At 54.7% G+C, this 18,142-nt stretch overlaps 1 protein-coding gene across 27 annotated transcripts in view; it reads left to right on the top strand.

Annotated features, from left to right (window-relative positions):
• NCOR2 (nuclear receptor corepressor 2) overlaps nucleotides 1-18,142 on the top strand; it is a 224,761-nt gene that overhangs the window by 77,635 nt on the left and 128,984 nt on the right. For all 27 annotated transcript variants that reach the window (XM_082641462.1, XM_082641487.1, XM_082641489.1 and 24 more), the window contains 4 exons: nucleotides 1,489-1,616; nucleotides 5,119-5,296; nucleotides 11,944-12,123; nucleotides 15,039-15,152. In XM_082641462.1, coding sequence (XP_082497588.1) covers nucleotides 1,489-1,616; nucleotides 5,119-5,296; nucleotides 11,944-12,123; nucleotides 15,039-15,152 — 600 coding nt within the window. The remainder of the gene's footprint in view (nucleotides 1-1,488; nucleotides 1,617-5,118; nucleotides 5,297-11,943; nucleotides 12,124-15,038; nucleotides 15,153-18,142) is intronic.

The following is an 18,142-nucleotide window of genomic DNA, read 5'->3' on the forward strand; positions in this document are numbered from 1 at the left end:
TGACATCGACATCGTGGAGTGTGGGGGAGGGGGGAGGCTGAGTCCTCTGCCTTCTGGAAGCTGCCCTCAGTCTTAAGGGAAGCCCTTGGAGAGTTAAGGGGGATGTTTGGTTGGAGACACAGAGGCCTCCTTCCATCTGGGTCAGGCATCCATTTCAGTTTTCTTTCTTTCTTTTTTTTTTGGCCGCACCGCGCGGCATGCGGGATCTTAGCTCCCCGACCAGGGATTGAACCCGTGCCCCCTGCAGTGGAAGCGCGGAGTCCCAACCACTAGACTGCCAGGGAATTCAGGCATCCATTTCACTGATGAGGAAACTGAGGCTCAGAGAGTTTAAGGGGTGGACAGATACCTCAACCCCGTGCAAGAGGCCGTGCAGCTTCTTGCTTCCACATCGGGCTGCCCAGGAAGGCCCTTCCCTCATTTCCAGCCTCTGAGGTTGATAGGATCCCTCTTGATTCTAGTTACTCATCCTCTCTCGCCTCCAGCCTCCCAGCCTCTTACATGTGTTTGTTTTGGAGGGTCTGAAACACATACATTTCCAACACACCTACGTGGTATCATCTAATTCTCTTTGCAGAAATAACTGCTTAAAAAAAAAAAAAAAGCCAGACAGCAAAAGAATGACTAGATTTTTTTGGAAAATTGGGAGAATTAAGAAGGGTGCCAAGAAGAAAACAAATCACCTACAATCCCACGCTTTCCCAAGCCGTACTCGTGTCAGACATCACTAATTGATTGCCACCCCACAGTTTAACTGGGTGTTCTCTGCAGGCACAACTAATCGATTTGGATTGGTACACATAGGAAGCCTGTCCTGTTTTCTCCTTTGAAAGGCTTCTCTTTTCTATCTTTTTTTTTTTTTTTAAACATTTTAACGTGTCTCAAATCAGGGTGTAGTTGCTAATCGGGGTGCATCTAATTTGTTAGTGTTTAGTTTTTCCACAGATGGCAGTGGGTAATAGATGGCATATTACTGAAGAAGGCATGTTTTGCCTGGATTTATCCTTCTGACTTTGAGCTGTACTTGCCTATGTGACACACGTGTGTAGGTTTTCCCTCTGTAAGACGGGGGACTCCCACGTTGGGGCTTTGTTTTGGAATCTGGTCTTCGAGCCTTGCAGACCATCAGCATTTGCCGTGTCATCCACTGTCCCCTGGTGTGGATGCCCGTGTCTTGCTGTGTCACTTGCACCCATCGCAGACGTGCAGGTTGTGCCTTTTTCCATTTGTCTCTGTTAACACGTGGGCTCGGTTGTCTCATCTGGAAAGAGGGCAGGACCAGGTGTCCTTTAGCTGAATGTGTCACTTCTCCTTGGCGATTGGCCCCAGAAATGTCCTCTGGCTGGACTAGATCGGAGGGCTGGGAAAGGATGTGGGAGGGTCCCCGGGTACAGGAGCAGCACCGGGCAGGGGGCTCTGGCCCTGCCTCACTGTGTGGGCTGCACTGCAGCGGGACGGGTGCTCACTGGTCTGTGTCCTCTGCTGCAGGACGTCGGGCTGCTTGAGTACCAGCACCACCCCCGTGACTACACCTCACACCTGTCGCCTGGCTCCATCATCCAGCCCCAGCGGAGGAGGCCCTCCCTGCTGTCCGAATTTCAGCCCGGGAATGAAAGGTGAGGAGGGGTTTGCACGTCCATTGCTCAGACGGGGAGGTGGAGGCCTGTGCTCACGAAGAGCTTGCAAAGTCGGTGTTAAACGAAGAGGTGTCAGGCTGTGCCCTTGTCCTGGTGCGGCTGTGACTGGGACAGGGATGGGGATGGGCAGGGAAGATCCACGTGGCCCTTGGACTTCCCGCTGTGAGCCTGCAGTGGCCTCTGGGTGTGTGGCCCAGGCAGGAGGGCGTGACCACCAAGAAGTAGGGGAGTGGGGCTGGGTTGCTGGTTGGGAGTGACGTGTCCACAGCTGGGTGCACGTGGGGAGCCCCCTTCATCCCCTCCCTTTGTCATCCCCTCCCTTTGTCCTCCCCTCCCTTTGTCCTCCCCTCCCTTTGTCACCCCCTCCCTTTGTCATCCCCTCCCTTTGTCACCCCCTCCCTTTGTCCTCCCCTTTTCTCCGAGTCCTCTGCCATCCCTCAGCTGGCAGACTGGGCCTGTGGGCCTGCCTTGCCTTCCTTAAATCCAGGTGGGAGAGAGCAAGCCATACGGCGGATGGGGACCCAAGTGAGGGGAGGGCCAAGGCCAGAGCAGGGCCCCAAGGTGCCTGAGACAGTAACAGCGCTAATTGCTGAGAGTCATGAGCTGCTGCTGCTGCTGCTTTTTTTTTCTTTCTTTGCGGTACGCGGGCCTCTCACTGCTGCGGCCTCTCCCGTTGCGGGGCACAGGCTCCGGACGCGCAGGCTCAGCGGCCATGGCTCACGGGCCCAGCCGCTCCGCGGCATGTGGGATCTTCCCGGACCGGGGCACGAACCCGTGTCCCCTGCGTCGGCAGGCGGACTCTCAACCACTGCGCCACCAGGGAAGCCCCTGCGTCTTCTTCTTTTTTTTTTTTATGCTTGAAAATCTTTTATTGATCACACTATCATACTTCTTTGTGACAAAATTATGTATATAAAATTTTTTAACATCTTTATTGGAGTATAATTGCTTTACAATGTTGTGTTAGTTTCTGCTTTATAACAAAGTGAATCAGTTATACATATACATATGTTCCCGTATCTCCTCCCTCTTGCTTCTCCCTGCCTCCCACCCTCCCTATCCGCCCCCCCAGGTGGTCTGCTGCTTCTTTTTGTCACACCACGTGGCTTGTGGGATCTCAGTTCCCCGACCAGGGATTGAACCCAGGCCATGGCACTGAAAGCCTGGAATCCTCACCACTAGGCCACCAGGGCACTCTTGAGAATCCTGAGCTTCTAACATGCGATGGCCTACTGTAGGCTGCGGGCACTAGACAGGCAGCCCTGCCTGCAGGAAGCCCACAGTCTAGCAGGGGAGATGCAACAAACACACAAGGTGACTCCAGAATGAGGCAGGTGACCTGTTTCCTGCAAGGCAGGGAAAGGCTACTATTTGGCTGGAGAGGCCGCGGAAGGCCTCTCAGGGGAGAGATACTTGGCCACTAAGTAGCCAGCCGCTCAGAGAGCGGGGTGAAGACCTTCCAGGCAGAGGAAGCAACACGTGCAAAGGCCTGGAGGTGGGAATGTGCATGGAGTGTTCCAGAAAGGCGAGGAGGCCGGGTGGCTGGGCTGAGCCAGGTGGCTGGGGGCCAGGAGGGTGAACTTCGAGGGGACCATGGGAGGGTTTGGAGCTTTGGAGGGCCAGGATATAACTTCCACCCTCAGATCCTTCCTGCCACGTGCAGTGATTCTAGGGGCAAGCAGGGACCACTGAGGCTGGGCTGGCCCAGGGGCCCTGTCCCATCGTCTCTTCCTTTGTCACCTTGCTGAGGCTGCGAGGTTGAGGGATGGCCTAGGTGGGACCAGAATTCCCGAGAGCTGGCCTGGGCCTTTGGGCTGCCACAACTGCATGGAGGCATCCAGGGCCCCGCGGGGAGGCCGCTGCTGCTGCGGGCCATGGCTTCAGTCCCTCTGCACCGGGTGGCTTAAAACAGCAGAAACGTGTTCTCTCCCAGTTCCTGGGTGTTAGAAGTCTGAAACCCAGATGGCAGGAGGGCTGCACTCCCTCTGAAGGCTCTAGGAGGTCGACGTGTTCCTGGCCTCTTCCAGCCTCTGCCCCTCTCTGTGTCTGTGTCCTCGGCCCTTCTTAGGAGGACACTTGTCATGGAGTTCAGGTCCCTCCTTAATCCAGTATGACCTCACCTCAGTTAATTACATCTGCAAAGACCCTACCTCCAAAGAAGGTCACATTCTGATGTTCTGAGGTGACGTGAATTCTGGGGGGACACTAACCTATTATGGTGCCCTTTTCATGTTTAAATGTAGACGCCACCTGCTTCCTGCAGGGCATCTTGTAATTGTGAAGCTGTTGGTTCTCAGGTGGGCAGGAGGGGCATCTTGTGACCTGGCTTTGGCGAGAGACGGGCCCCCAGGGAGGAGAGGACAGCGGCATAGCCTCAGCCCACACTGCAGTCAGTAACATTCATTCAGCCTACACGCACTGATGGAACGCCTGCTGTATGCCAGGCACTAGACAGATGAATGTTCCTGCCCTTGTGGAGCAGACACTCTGGGATGGGGGAGGCAGCCACCAAACATGCGTGAACCAACAAGCAAGTGGTGATGGCTGCAAACAAAGAAAGAGAAAACGAGATGGGGTGAGATGGGGTATGTCTGGTGGGCAGGGAGACTGCTGTTAGGAGGAGACGCCCCATGCACTGGGACAGGAAGGAAAAGAGGCATCATAGAAGGAGCTGGCGTGGAAGTGTTCCAGCCTAGCCAGTGCACAGCCCCTGAGGCAGGAATGCAGTGGGCACGGTGACCAAGGGCCAGACCAGGCAGGGCCTGAGGGTGGGGGGAATGCGTTTGGATTCTATTCTAAGTCTATTGGGCAAAAAACATCAACTGGAAAAGCATTTCAGCAGGGGCAGTATTTGGGCAGGAGCTGGAGGTGGAGGCTGGGAGTCGTGGCTCAGCTGTGTGTGCTCAGGCAAGGCCATGGCCTCTCTGGGCCAGTTTCCTCCTCTGTAAACTGGGGAGGAGGGTTAAGGAGATTTAGTTGGGAGAGATTGGGCTGGACAGCTCCTACCTCTGCACAAGGCTGCTGGGCTGACTTGAAAAGGAGGCCAGGCCAGGTTGAGCAGCCAGAGTGCTGTGGTCGGCTAGTGGTGTCTGCTTTGGGTGAGTGATTTGCAAACAGCATCATGCGTGTTATTGTCTGCGTTAGACCCACAGTGTTTTCCAGACTTTCCCCTTGAATCACCAGGGATCTTGTTTCAATGCAGAGTCAGATTCAGTAGGTCTGGGGTGGGGTTCAAGATTCTGCATTTGTAACCAGCCTCAGGAGGGGCTGAGGCTGCTGGTCTGGGGGCCACACTCAGTGAGGGGGCAGGGAAATCAATCACCAGTACGTTCTCTTGCTGTAAACGTAGTTAATGAATGCTGACTCGGGGGAAGACAGAGCTGTATTTGAGTCCTGCCTCTCTGTGCGCCCTTGAGCAGATGGGCACTCCTCCCGCAGGACGGGCAGCAGACGTGATGCCGTGTGCCCTTGCCCCCCACAGGTCCCAGGAGCTTCACCTGCGACCCGAGTCGCACTCATACCTGCCTGAGCTGGGCAAGTCGGAGCTGGAATTCCTGGAGAGCAAGCGCCCTCGCCTGGAGCTGCTGCCTGACCCCCTGCTGCGGCCCTCCCCCCTGTTGGCCACTGGCCAGCCCGGGGGCTCCGAGGACCTGTCCAAGGTAAGGCCTGGCCTCAGCCGGGAGCTCCTCTGAGGGTTTGGGTGCTGCTGTGATTGGGCGGGGAACAAGGCGGGGGGGTAGGCATGCTGGGCTGGGGGTATGGCTTGGACGAAGGCTGGGAGAAGGGCTGAGCCCGGGGCGTGCAGAGGCTGGGCAGCCAGAGGAGGGTCCGGGGATGAGCTTGGCTCCGTGGGCCACTTCTTGGCTGGAGAGGGACAGCTCTTCCCCCACTGCCCCCTCCAGCTGCCGGAGTGTGTCCAGCCCATGGGGACCACTGTGCCCTGGAGGGCGCCTGCATTTTACTCTTCTTTAAGCAGAAAGTCGAGCTGAGTTGGAGGGGGAGAATGGGCACAGATTAAGCGCTCATGGTTTGCTGCTGAGAGAGGTTTTTCTGCTATTTCAGCGAACCTGAGGACCGTCCACGCTAGAAGCTCAGTTGCTCTCTGTCTAAACGGAGGAATCACAGCCAGTGGCCCAGATGCGTCTGTCCCCTAGGGTCCCCCAGCTGCCTCAGAGGCTGTCATTTCACTGTCAGTGCCTAGGGTGGGGCCGGGACTATGGCCGGATGACATGCTCATCCTTGGCCGGCTGCGTGATGGATGTCCTTTCCGCACGTGCTGGAGCAGCGCCTTTATGCTCCTTCTTGGCCATGAGGATGCACGTTAGCTCATTAATGGCCGCCCAGCTGCTGGGTGAGGTCAGTGCTCATCTCACTGCAGCACCAGTGGGGGTGGGTGGGGCCTGGGAGCCAGGACCGGGGAGGGAAGTGGCCCACTTGGGCCTGCTGGATCCTCTTCTCTGCCTGACACTGGATTGGTGGGATTTCAGGCTGAGGCCAGTTCTTTACTGGGGGGCTGACAGGAAAGGGGTTTCCCGGGGTGGTCACGATGATGATGACAAGCTAACACGGAGGCCCTGACTGTGTGCCAGCTACTGTGCTGAGCGTGAGTGTCCTTCCATGGTGCCTTCCCAGCCTGATGAAGCCCGGTCTGCGATCACCTTTTATAGACGGGGCCCCAGGCTAAGACGGGGCCCCAGGCTAAGGGCCTCACCCACGGTCACTGGGAAGTGGGGAGCGGGCACTGAAGCTCAGCCAGCCCAGGTCTGTAGCCCAGACCTGCCCACCAGGCTGTCCCGCCTCGGGCTTCCCCTCTGGTCCCCCGTGCCTGCCATCCTGCCATCCCTGCGTTAGCCTCCTCCTCATGGATTCCATCACTGCTCGGCCTCCTGGGAGGGATGTTGCCATTGGAAAAGCTATTCCCTGAAGTGGGTCTTGGGCAGTAGGGGCATGGTGTGCATGCGAAGGGGGGCACAGGGCCACAGCAGGGATGCTTGATGTCCACCCCCCGTGAGGGACCAGAGCCCCGAGTGCGCCATATCCCTGTGCTCATGTCTGGTTCTACCCGGAGAACAGGCTGGCGGGTGTCTCTGGACAGCCCTGTCGGGCCTCTGCTGCCTACCGCGCATCTCTCCAGAGCTGGGCTCTGAGTCCTCAGACGTGTGGGTCCATCTGAGGGTCTCCAGGCCGGCCTGACAGTGGCTCTGGGAGTCCTTCTGCTTCTTAGGGCTCCCTGGGGGTGCTCCCTCTCCCTCTGTGGGTCTTTCTCAGTCTTTGCTTCTCTCTGTATGTCTCTGTCTCTCTGTCCCTGTGTCTCTTTCTCTGCCTGGGGTGTGTGTGTGTCTATGTCTGTCTGTCTCCGTATCTCTGTTTCTCTCTATCTCTGTCTCTGTGTCTATCTGGCTGTCTTTCTCTCTCTTCTCTTCCTGGACCCCACGGGTGTGGGGGAGTGATGGGCCCAGTGTTGGGGCCTGGCTGGACCAACTACGGTAATTGCTGCAGGCTGTTAGGAACATTTGGAAGGTATGAGCAAATGCTGGGCAACGGAAGAAGCCAGGGGAGAAACACAGCTCTGAGGGATTCAGATGTTTTCTGCATCTGCTGTGTCGAATTCAGCTGGGTACATGAGCTGGGAATGTGAGGGGATTTTTTTTTTTTTTTTTTTTAACAGCACCTCCCTCCCCACTGGCCCCGGCTGTGTTCCTTTTTCCTATAAAAATATAAAATAGAAAAATGTCCTGTTTTATAATGCTTCTGTGGCCTTCAGCCTCTGGAGTCCTGTGGCATCAGAGGCTTCCTTTGGAATTCACCAAACTTTGTTCCGGGACTTTAGAATCATCACAAACAGCACCATTTCTGAAAATCTCTTTGTCTGTTGGGGCCCCGTTGGCTGAAAGGGACAGAAAACCCATGTCAGACTGGTTTAGGCAGGAGTCCTGGCTCATATAACTGAAATCGAGGGGTTGTTGGCTTCAGGCACAGCTTGATCCAGGTGACAGGTTACGAGGTCCCTATCTCTGTCCATTCCCTGGCTCTGCCATCTTGCACGTGGTCTTGTTGTATTAACAAGGAGAAAGTTTGAGTTTCCAGACCTTCTTCTTCCCACATTCAAGGCCAAAAAAAGAACTTTCCCTCTGTCTCCACATTTCCAGGCCAAAGCTGTTTATCTCCCTCCCTTTGAGTGAGGCCCGTGCCTGTCCTGCAACCCATCATTGTGACTGGGGGAGAGGACTGTGGGTGCCTGAGGCTGGCCCTGCCCTTTCCTGGGTCTGAGACAGGGGGAGCCCCACTGGGTCCTCTCCAGCCCCCAAGGTTTTTGCTGCCTCTGTGTCTGTAATTTTACATAATGAGTTTTTCTGTTCCACGTTGGCCTGAATTTTTACACCAAGGGCATCTGATGGGGAAAATGGTGCCGACTGCTACCTAGCGGTGACTGGTGAGGATATAGGACTGTTGTTTTCCTCCTGTGGCTTTGGGCCTAAATGAAGGCCAGAAGCCATCGGGAGAACCATCTGGAGGCCCAGTCGCCGGGCTCCCTCGGTCCCATTCCTGGAAAACTCAGCACTGCAGAAAGCACCCTTCGCCCTTCAGGCTTGCATCATCTTCTATTCAGATTGAGGTGAAATTCACATACCATGAAATTAACCACTTTGAAGCGAACAGTTCAGTGGCATTTAGTAGAGTCACGGTGTGGACCACCACCTCTGTCTAGTTCCAGAGCATTTTCATCACCCCAGAAGTAAACCTGGTACCCATTAAACAGTCACTTCCTCCTCGCAGCCCCTGGCAACCACTGATCTGCTTTCTGTCTCCATGGATTTGCCTGTTCTGGACACTTCGTATCAATGGGATCACGCGATATGTGGCTTTTTACGTCTGGCTTCTCTCACTCAGCATCATGTTCTTAAGGTTCATCTGTGTTTTACCACGCGTCTGTACGTCACTCTGAATCATATTCCATTGTATGGAGAGACCACACTTTATTTGTCAGTTGATGGATCTGCCTGTGTGGTTTTGCTTAGAGTAAAAGCTAAGCCTGAACCTTAAGGAAGAAGTCATTGAAGAAGATGGATTTTCCCCTTCAAGAATTTAAGAAAAAGTTTCCAGCGACTTTTCCAACAGTTCCTAGCGGTTGCCAACTGCTTCGTCTCACCCCTGCGCTGCTCCTGTCGGGTTTGGGGATGGAAACGTTCTTTTTGCTCATGTCATTTTGAGAATTATCCCTGGGTTGGATGAACTGTTTCAGGGTGTCCTGGCCCCGAAAGCCTTCTGTCCACAGCCCTTGTTCTTGCTGTGCTCCTCTCCGTCCCTTCTCAGTCCTAGTGGAAGATCAGAGGTGGGCAGAAGAGTGGTTTCCTGCAGCAGGTAGCAGGACTGGGCACCAGGAACCATATCGCCAAAACCTTTTGTCTCAAGAAGCCTGAGAAATGGGACTTCCCTGGTGGCACGGTGGTTAACAATATGCCTGCCAATGCCAGGGACGCAGGTTCGAGCCCTGGTCCGGGAAGATCCCATGTGCTGTGGAGCAACTAAGCCCGTGCGCCACAACTACTGAGCCTGCGCTCTAGAGCCCACACGCCACAACTACTGAGCCCGCGCGCCACAACTACTGAAGCCCGTGAGCCTAGAGCCCGTGCTCCACAACAAGAGAAGCCACTGCAATGAGAAGCCCGCGCACCGCAACGAAGACCCAACGCAGCCACCCCCAGCTAAAAAAAGAACCCTGAGAAATGATTGTGGCTGTCGGAGGAGACCAACCAAGTGCCCTGGGGCACAGAGGGAAGGGGCGGATCTCAGTTAAGGGCTGGGGGAGGGGCCGTGGATGTGGGGTCTGATTTCAGGTGGCACAAAGGTGCAGTTAGGAGAGGGAGTGGCTGGTGCAAAGGCCTGGAGATGCCACGGTCGGTGCGCAGGCTGCTTCTGGTCTGGCGTGTGTGGGGTCAGGTGCCTGCAGCCCCTGTGTCTGCCCTCCGCCCTCCTATCTGGGAGCAGTTAGGGCCAAACACACGCACACACACACACACACACACACTCCTTCTGAGTATTTCTCTAGGGGATCTGTCTTCTGTGCACAGTTTTGCCTCTAATTTCAGGGGGTCCTAGACCTGGAAGGGATCTTGCTCTTGCAAGAACATGGCTCTGAGGGATGAATGAATGCAATGGTGGTGACCCCATTTCTGCTGTGGGACCCCCAGCAACCTGGTTGCATGCTCTGCCTGCTTCTGGAGAGTTCTGAATGAGGCCTGGTCTCTCCCGTCCTGTGCCCTCCAAGCCAAGGCTCCGTCGCTTTGTGGCTGGTGACCTCGGGCACGTCATTGAATCTCACTGGACCTTAGTTTCCTCATCTGGAAAATGGGGAAAACCATATTTTCACTTCCAGGTTGGGCTGTGACAGTTATGTGAGTTAAGAGCACAGGTTGGCAAACTCGGCAAGCTCCAACCTGGCCCTCCGCGTGGGTCTGTAAATAAAGTTTTATTGGCACTCAGCCATGCCCATTCTTTTGTGTCCTGTCTGTGGCTGCCTCCCCACTACAGTGGGGGGTGAGTAGTTGGGACAGAGGCCGTCTGACCTACAAAGACTGAAGTGTTTTTCCACCTGGCCCTTTACAGAAAGTGTGCCGACCGCTGGCTTAGGGCTGTGCCAGGCCTGTGCCTGCAGGTTCCCCGTACCCTCATCTGTGCAATGGGGATGCAGTGGCAGCCCCCTGGGAGCGCCGCAGCCGGGGCCAGGGTGTGGGGTGTGCCGAGGAATGGGACGGTGCCTGGTTTGGTTTCCTAGGCGTCCCTGAGGAGCATGGAGGCCCACCTCAGAGCCATGGGGCAGGGCCACATCAGAGCTGTTGAAGGGCTTGAGATCTTTTCTGCCTTTGCCCCCAGGGCTCTGGGTGTGTGGAGGGCCTGCGAGTCTCGACGCCAACTCTCCCACGTCTCGGATGGCAATGATGAGGCCAGGGTGATCCCCAGACACTGGGGCCCCGTGGGCTTCGGTGTGTGTGTGTGTGTGTGTGTGTGTGTGTGTGTGTGTGTGTGTGTGTGTGTGTGACCAAGACCCCGAGGCCAGGAGGGGTGGACTTAGAATGGCACAGCCTCTGCTCAACTTGAGCTGGGGGGGTGGGGTGGCACTTGGCAGCCCTGGGGCTGCAGTTGTCCCGGGAATAATGTGTCCTCTGTCCTCCGGCTGCAGCTGCCTTGGGGGTGGGGAGGCAGCGGCCTGGAGCGCCTCCTGGGGCCTCCTCTGCCAGCAGCTGCTGGCTTGGCCTTGAGCATGGCACAGGGCGGGGCTGGGTTTGGGGGCAGGACAACCCCGGCCAATGCCTGTGGAGCTCTGACGGTGTGCCAGGCTCTGAGCTGAGTGCACATATTAACTCATTCAAGCCTCACAGCAGGCAGGAGGTGGGCATTGTCCCATTGTACAGATGAGGAAACAGAGGCCGATGATCTGCTTGTGGTCAGGATGATGCTGGGAGGTGGCAGAGTGGGTGGGGATTTGAACCCGGGGCTGTACAGGTGAGTGCTCCGGGACAAGGACTGGGTTTTATTTTTTTATTGAGCATCCAAGCTGTGCTGGATACTCAATATACTTTTGTTGGTGGAATGAAGGAGTCGCCGAATAACTCAATGAAGGATTCCCTTGTTTGTTTAACACATTTTTGAAAACAACTTCATTACACAAAGAGTAATACTCAGTGAAGGAAAATCAGAAAAACACTGGTAAATTAAAAAGAAGAAAGTGAAAATACCCGCCTTCTCCCCCGCTGCCCCGATAACTCCTTTTGACATCTCTGTATCCCATTCTCATAGTTTTCCTGTGTGTTTGTGTATATTGTCTACAAAACTGGGTTTGCACTGTGTATGATATTCTGTAACTTGCTGGTTTGGACTGAGCATCGTGAATACGTGTTCACGGAGCGTCAGTCTGGAGGTTGTGGGTCTTGGTGCCGGTTCTCGAGGAGTTTGGTCTGGTGGGAGGGCACAGACGGGGTAAGTGGGGTAAGAGAGGTGTGTTATGGGGAAAGGAGAGAGGGAGGGCTTCACGACATGAGGGACGGTTGGGGAAACTGGCATGTAGGAGGATAAAAAGGATCTGCACTTTGGAAAAGGCTGGGGAGGGAACACCTGGCAGGAGGACCAGTGAAGGCAAAGGCAGAGAGGTGGGATCAGTAAGCAACCTTGTATTTGGCACACGGGGGCTGGCACGACAGATGCCCGGTGTGTTGGTGCCTGAAGTCATGGCTGGAAACTTGCGGTTTACTGGGGGGATGGGGGTGCCCCCTGCACTGATTCCACACCTGTTTTTCCTCCACCGCAGGACCGCAGCCTGACAGGCAAGCTGGAGCCGGTGTCTCCTCCCAGCCCCCCACATGCTGACCCTGAGTTGGAGCTGGTACCTCCACGGCTCTCCAAGGAGGAGCTGATCCAGAATATGGATCGGGTGGACCGCGAGATCACCATGGTGGAGCAGCAGATCTCCAAGCTGAAGAAGAAGCAGGTGCGGGTGGGTGGGGCAATGGTGGCTCTCGACTCCCGATTCAGCAGCAGCTGCCGCGGAGAAATCAACACCAGTAGTTATGGCAGTCGTGAACGTGTGCTGAGCACGGCCCACGTACTGGCTCATTTTTATGCCCTTTATGTTTATTGGACAAGAGAGCTCTTTTGTGTGCTGCTGTCCGAGGGAGCTTTCTGCAGTGACGGGAATGTTCTAGACCTGCACGGTCCATAGTGGTAGCCACTACCCATATGTGACTGTTGAGCCCTTGAACTGTGCCTAGTGCAGCTGAGGAACTGAAGTTTTAATGTAGTTTAATTTGAGTTGAAATGAAATTTACACTTGAATAGCCACAGGTAGCTACTGTACTGGGACAGCACAGGAACGATGGGTGGGAGGTCAGCGTTTACAGCCAGGCTGTCCAGACATGTGGGGTGGGCAGTTACTTCTCTGTGCCTCACTTTCCTCATCCATAATGTGGGGAGAAATGTCACGTGACTCTGACCCTGGCTCTGGAATCTGTATGAGCTGGGCCTCCTAACTCTGCCTTGGAACATTCACCTCTCTGAGCCTCGGTTTCTTTTCTGTAAGATGGGCACAGATATGACACCACCTCATGAGGTTGTGAGGGAACAGGGTCATGTGGTGAAAAGAAGTCCTCATTGTCACTGTCGAAACCAAAGAAAAGTTAACGTGAAGATTAATAATATTAACTTTATGATTTTATTTTTAATATTAATTGAGAGAAAGTTAGTTGATAATCTGCCTTTTCCCGAGTCTTCTCCTGCTTCTCTCTGTGACATCTTCAGGTGTCTGCTCAGATGTCCCCTCCACAGAGGGACCCGCCCTAGCCTTTACAGGAGTCCTCATCCCCAGCCATCCTCTACCCTGGGGGTCAGCAAATCCAGTCAGATCCAGCTCGATGCCTCTTTTTGTAAATAAAGTTTTATTGGCACACAGCCACGTCCATTTGTAGGAGTGCTGGGACCTTTAGTCCCCCTGGGCCTGGCTTTGGGCCCAGGCTGAAGCCACAGGCCATGTGCACACGTTTGTGACTGCAGCCAGAAGGCACGTGGCTCAGGGCAGCCCTTGATAGATTTTTGGTTTTTAATTCCACTTTGGCATTTTTCTTTTTTAATTAAAATTCACAAAACATAGAATGACTCATTTTAAGGGGAACAACCCAGCCGCATTCAGTACATTCACAGCGCTGTGCAACCACCCCATTCTATCTAGCTCTAGTTCCAAGACATGTTCATGACCCCAAAAGGAGACCCCGTACACATTCACAGTCACTTCCATTTTCCCTTCCCCACCAGCCACTAATCTGCTTTCTGTCTCTATGTATTTGTCTGGACATTCTCTACAAGTGGGATCAAACACTGTGTGGCCTTTTGTGTCTGGCATCTTTCACTCAGCATCATGTTTTCAAGGTTCGTCCATGTTGCAGCCTGTGCCAGTGCTTCATCCCTTTTTTTTTTTGCCAAGTAATGTTCCACTGTATGGATGGATGGACCACATTTGTTTATCCGTGCATCAGTTGATGGACGCTTGGGTTATCTCCACCTTTCGACTATCGTGAACCACGCTGTGAACTTTTGTGTTCGTGTTTTTGAGCACCTGTTTTCAGTTCTTTGGGTCTGTACCTAGGGATGGAATTGCTGGGTCCCATGGTGACTCTGTGGTTAACGTTTGGTGCCTCAGGACCTTCACTGACTGGCGAGAATCTCCTTTCTGGCTATGTTTCCTTCCATTTCTTGGCTTGGTTTGTTTTGCGCTGTTGGGAGGGATGTCAGTGTTTTGGCAGGTGCTGGCTGCCCTTCTGAAAGCTACCAACGGGTCACTGTGGGACTGAGGCAGCTCGGCTCAACCCTCCAGGCCTCTGTGCCCCCAGAAGCCAAAACTGGATTTTCTGGCTCTTTCTGCGTTGCTCTCGTCTTGGCCGTGTTTTTGAGTTCATAATGGTTTGCTCCATGGTCATGGGCAGGATGTGTGAGCCTTGTGAGCAAAGAACAGTGTTCTCATCTCACTCAAGATGCCCTGTCAGGTTGTACACCTGGGCACTGGCCTCCTGTGTGACCTTGGGCCAGTGTCTTAAGCTCTCTGGTCTTTGCTTTGCCTTTTTGGTATAAAGCAGACAGCAGCATGAAGGGAAGTCCTTTATGGTGTTAGGAGGAGGAGGGTCCAGTATGAAGACCCCAGGGCAGATGACAATAACGATGATGATGAGAAGCTGCTTTTTAAGTGCTGAGTGCTTTGTGTGCATCAGCTCATTTAATTCTCATATCAGCTCTCTAGGATAGACACTTTAATTATCCCCACTTTCCAGATGAGGAAAGTGAGGCTCAGGAGTTCAGCAAGCTCCCAAGTTTACATAGCAAGTAAGTAGTAGAAATAGTGTTCCGGTCTGGACAGTTTGGGTCCAGACTCTCCACAGCCTCTCCTGAGGATGACGGTACTGATGGTGGAAACAATGGATAACGGCTGGCCTTCAGCGAGCCCCCAGTCTGCACAGTACGTACATTAACTCATCAGGGAGGCACAGCCACGAGCCCCACTTTACAGATGAGGAAACTGAGGCACAGCGGAGTTAAGCTGCTTGCTGATGCTCACCTAGCTGATAAATCACCAAGGTTGGACTTGAACCCAGGAAGGCTGTCTGCAGAGCCCGGAGTTGGCCCTGGTTGGGCCCTCCCCTTTGGGAGCTTGGGCCTCTCTGGGACTCGGAGTCCCTGCGGGTGACTCAGGGGAAATGGTTAGCAGCCTGACTTCCTGTGTGGGGCCACCAGCCCTGCTGCGCAGAGGTGCCGCCCTCCCGCCCAGGGGTGCCGCCCTCCCGCCTAGGGGCAGGGGGCGCTGTCTCTCCTTCCGCCTGCTGGCGTGCTCACCACTCCACTCTCCCCGCTCGCTCCCCACAGCAACAGCTGGAGGAGGAGGCCGCCAAGCCACCGGAGCCTGAGAAGCCCGTGTCGCCACCACCCATCGAGTCGAAGCATCGCAGTCTGGTGCAGATCATCTACGACGAGAACCGGGTACGCCCTGACCTGCCCCGCAGAGCCCCTGTGCCGGCCACCAGGTGGGATGCAGGTGTCGCTGTGAAGGGCCTGGCTCTCTCCCGGGGCCTTGGTGTTCCCATCTGTGAAATGGGAACCTGTATGACCCCCCCCCACCCCTACCCCCTCAAACCTGGGTTTGTGTGTGGGAGGGGGAAAGGGTGGCCAGTGGAGACCCATCTTGGTGTGGCTGTGGTTTGTTCTGCTCAGACATGCCGACTGGTGTGGACCGTGGCTGGCCTGTGGGATGCAAATGAAAATGCAGGCATTAGGTCCTAGGAGAGCTTCAGGGGCCAGTTGATCAGCGGGGGAACGGGCAATCACTTAGGTACTCATGCAGAAGAAATTCCTGTAATGCAGAAAACAATAGTAACATTATTCATCACAACAGCAAACATTAGTTGAACAGCTCCTCCAGGCGACGGGCCAGGTTTTTTACATAGCAGTCCTCAGAGGGTAGGTATGGTGATTGTTTCCATTTGACACAGGGAGAAATTGAGGCCCAGAGAGGTTAAGTGACTTGTCCAAAGTCACACAGCTGGGAAGCGGTGGACCTGGGATTTGAACCCATGGGCCATCAGATCCCAGGGCCTGATTCGTCAGCACTGGCCTCTGCTTACATTTAGCCCTGGAAAGGGCTGTTGGATGGTTGAACACAGGGTCTGTAGCAGATGGTGGGAGCTCATAGAGATCTGTGGAGGACAGCTGCTGGGTGTCTGGAGGGGGAGGGGCTCAGGGTACCCACAGCAGAGTGTCTCCCAGGGGCTGAACCCCAAGGCTTGAGCTGCTCTAGAGCCTGGGAACATGTGGCGGGTGCCTGGGGCTCTAGCTCCAGGCAGGAAGCTATTGGATCAACTGGTTTGGTTCTGCCTCCACCTCTTGAAGCTGCAACAGATGCAGGATGAGACTGAACCTGCTGGAGGCCTGGGAACAGGGTGCTGGGCCTCGCAGGGCTGGTCGCCCTTCCATGCCCTGGACCCCTACCCCAAGTAACACTAATAACAGTCACAGTGATAGGAGAACTAAGGGGCCACGTGTGCTTTAGCCACATGTCCCGGGTTCAAATCCCACCTCTACCACTTCCTGGCTCTGTGACCTTTGGGCAAATTAATTAAGTCTCCCTGCCACCCGTGTTCCTCACCAGTAAAATGATAATTATAGCACCTACCTTGTACCACGGTGTGGGGATTAAATGAGTTCATTCTGTAGTGCCCTTAGAACAATGCCTGGCACCATGTAGGCGCTAGCTGGCACTATTTTTTTTTTTTTTTTTTTTTTTCTTTTTGCGGTACGCGGGCCTCTCACTATTGTGGCCTCTCCCGTTGCGGAGCACAGGCTCCGGACGCGCAGGCCCAGCGGCCGTGGCTCACGGGCCCAGCCGCTCTGCGGCATATGGGATCCTCCCAGACCGGGGCACGAACCCGTATCCCCTGCATCGGCAGGCGGACTCTCAACCACTGCGCCACCAGGGAAGCCCCTAGCTGGCACTATTAATTGTTGTCATCGTTGTAGTCTTTGTTATTCTTTTCTTCTTGTTATTGTTTATATTTTGCATGATTTCATTTATTCCTCTCCAGACCCGTATAAGATAGGTACTATTATTCTCTCCATTTCACTCATAAAGAAGCCATGGCTCAGAGAGGGAAGGTGACCTACCTGAGACTGCACAGCAAGTGAGCTTTGAGGCTGGGGATCGGAGCCAGGGTTGAGTTGGCTCCAGGAGCCTGTGGTAGGGGGCACAAAGGCAGAGCTCCTGGATCTGTCACTCCAGGCAGCCCCCCTGCCTGCCCTCCCTGATTCTTGGGTGGGAGAGCAGGCACAGTTCCTTCCAGCAGCTGTGGTGGCAAGTTGATGGCTTTGCCCAGGATGTCACCACAGTGCCCTTGGCCCTTTTGGGGGGCTCAGTCTTTTGGGGGGCCGGCAGACTCTAGCAGGCTGGAGCCCTCAGCCCTCCCCAGCCAGACTCGAAGGCACAGGCCTTTGGTGCCCCCTGTGGGAAATTTGTTCCACGTTCCATGCCAGCCACTCGTCCCCACTTCCCTGGGGGTTTGCCTAAGCAGTAATTTGGGGGGTCCCCTCTGGGTCTCACCAGTTCTCCCCAAAGAGCTATAGCTACAGATCTGATTGGTCTTTGGCTCCTTGGCCTCAGCACTCCCCCTCCCCCAACAGCAGTTGAGACACCCCTTCCCAGGTCTTACCCTGGGTGGTCTCCCTGCCAGAATTCCCGCTTCCTCCTGCCCTGATTTTCTGCAGCTCTGTGTGAGGGAGGGTGATGGGTGGGCCTGGATTCCAGTCCAGCCTGTGCCCTCATGAGCTGGGTGGTTTATTTCACTTCCAGGCCTTCCATCGTCCCAGGCCCTGGCCACAGTCTTTTTTTTTCTTTTTTTAAAATAAATTTATTTATTTCATTTTTGGCTGCATTGGTCTTCGTTGCCGCACGTGGGCTTCTCTCTAGTTGCAGTGAACTGTGGCTACCCTTCATTGTGGTGCGCGGGCTTCTCATTGCGGTGGCTTCTCTCGTTGCAGAGCACGGGCTCTAGTTGCACGGGCTTCAGTAGTTGTGGCGCGCAGGCTCAGTAGTTGTGGCTCGCGGGCTGTAGAGCGCAGGCTCAGTAGTTGTGGCGCACAGGCTTAGTTGCTCCGCGGCATGTGGGATCTTCCCGGACCAGGGCTTGAACCCATGTCCCCTGCGTTGGCAGGCGGGCTCTTATCCACTGTGCCACCAGGGAAGTCCCCCTGGCCACATTCTTGAGGCCACAGAGTTGATGTGGCTGAGACGGTGACTGGAAGGGCTTTGTAAACTGTGAAGTGCTGTGCCAGGAAGGGTCCAGGAAGTCAAGATTCTTGGGTACCAGAGGCAAAAACTCAGCTCAGACTGGTTGAGGCTAAAGAGGGGTTATTGAGTCTCGTAATGAAAGCTGGTGTTAGTTTACTTCAAGTATGTGTGGACTCAGGTGCTCAAACGAAGA

Source organism: Mesoplodon mirus, assembly GCF_964341445.2.
Source record: "Mesoplodon mirus genome assembly, chromosome: 13".
In the NCBI taxonomy this organism is placed as follows: domain Eukaryota; kingdom Metazoa; phylum Chordata; class Mammalia; order Artiodactyla; family Ziphiidae; genus Mesoplodon; species Mesoplodon mirus.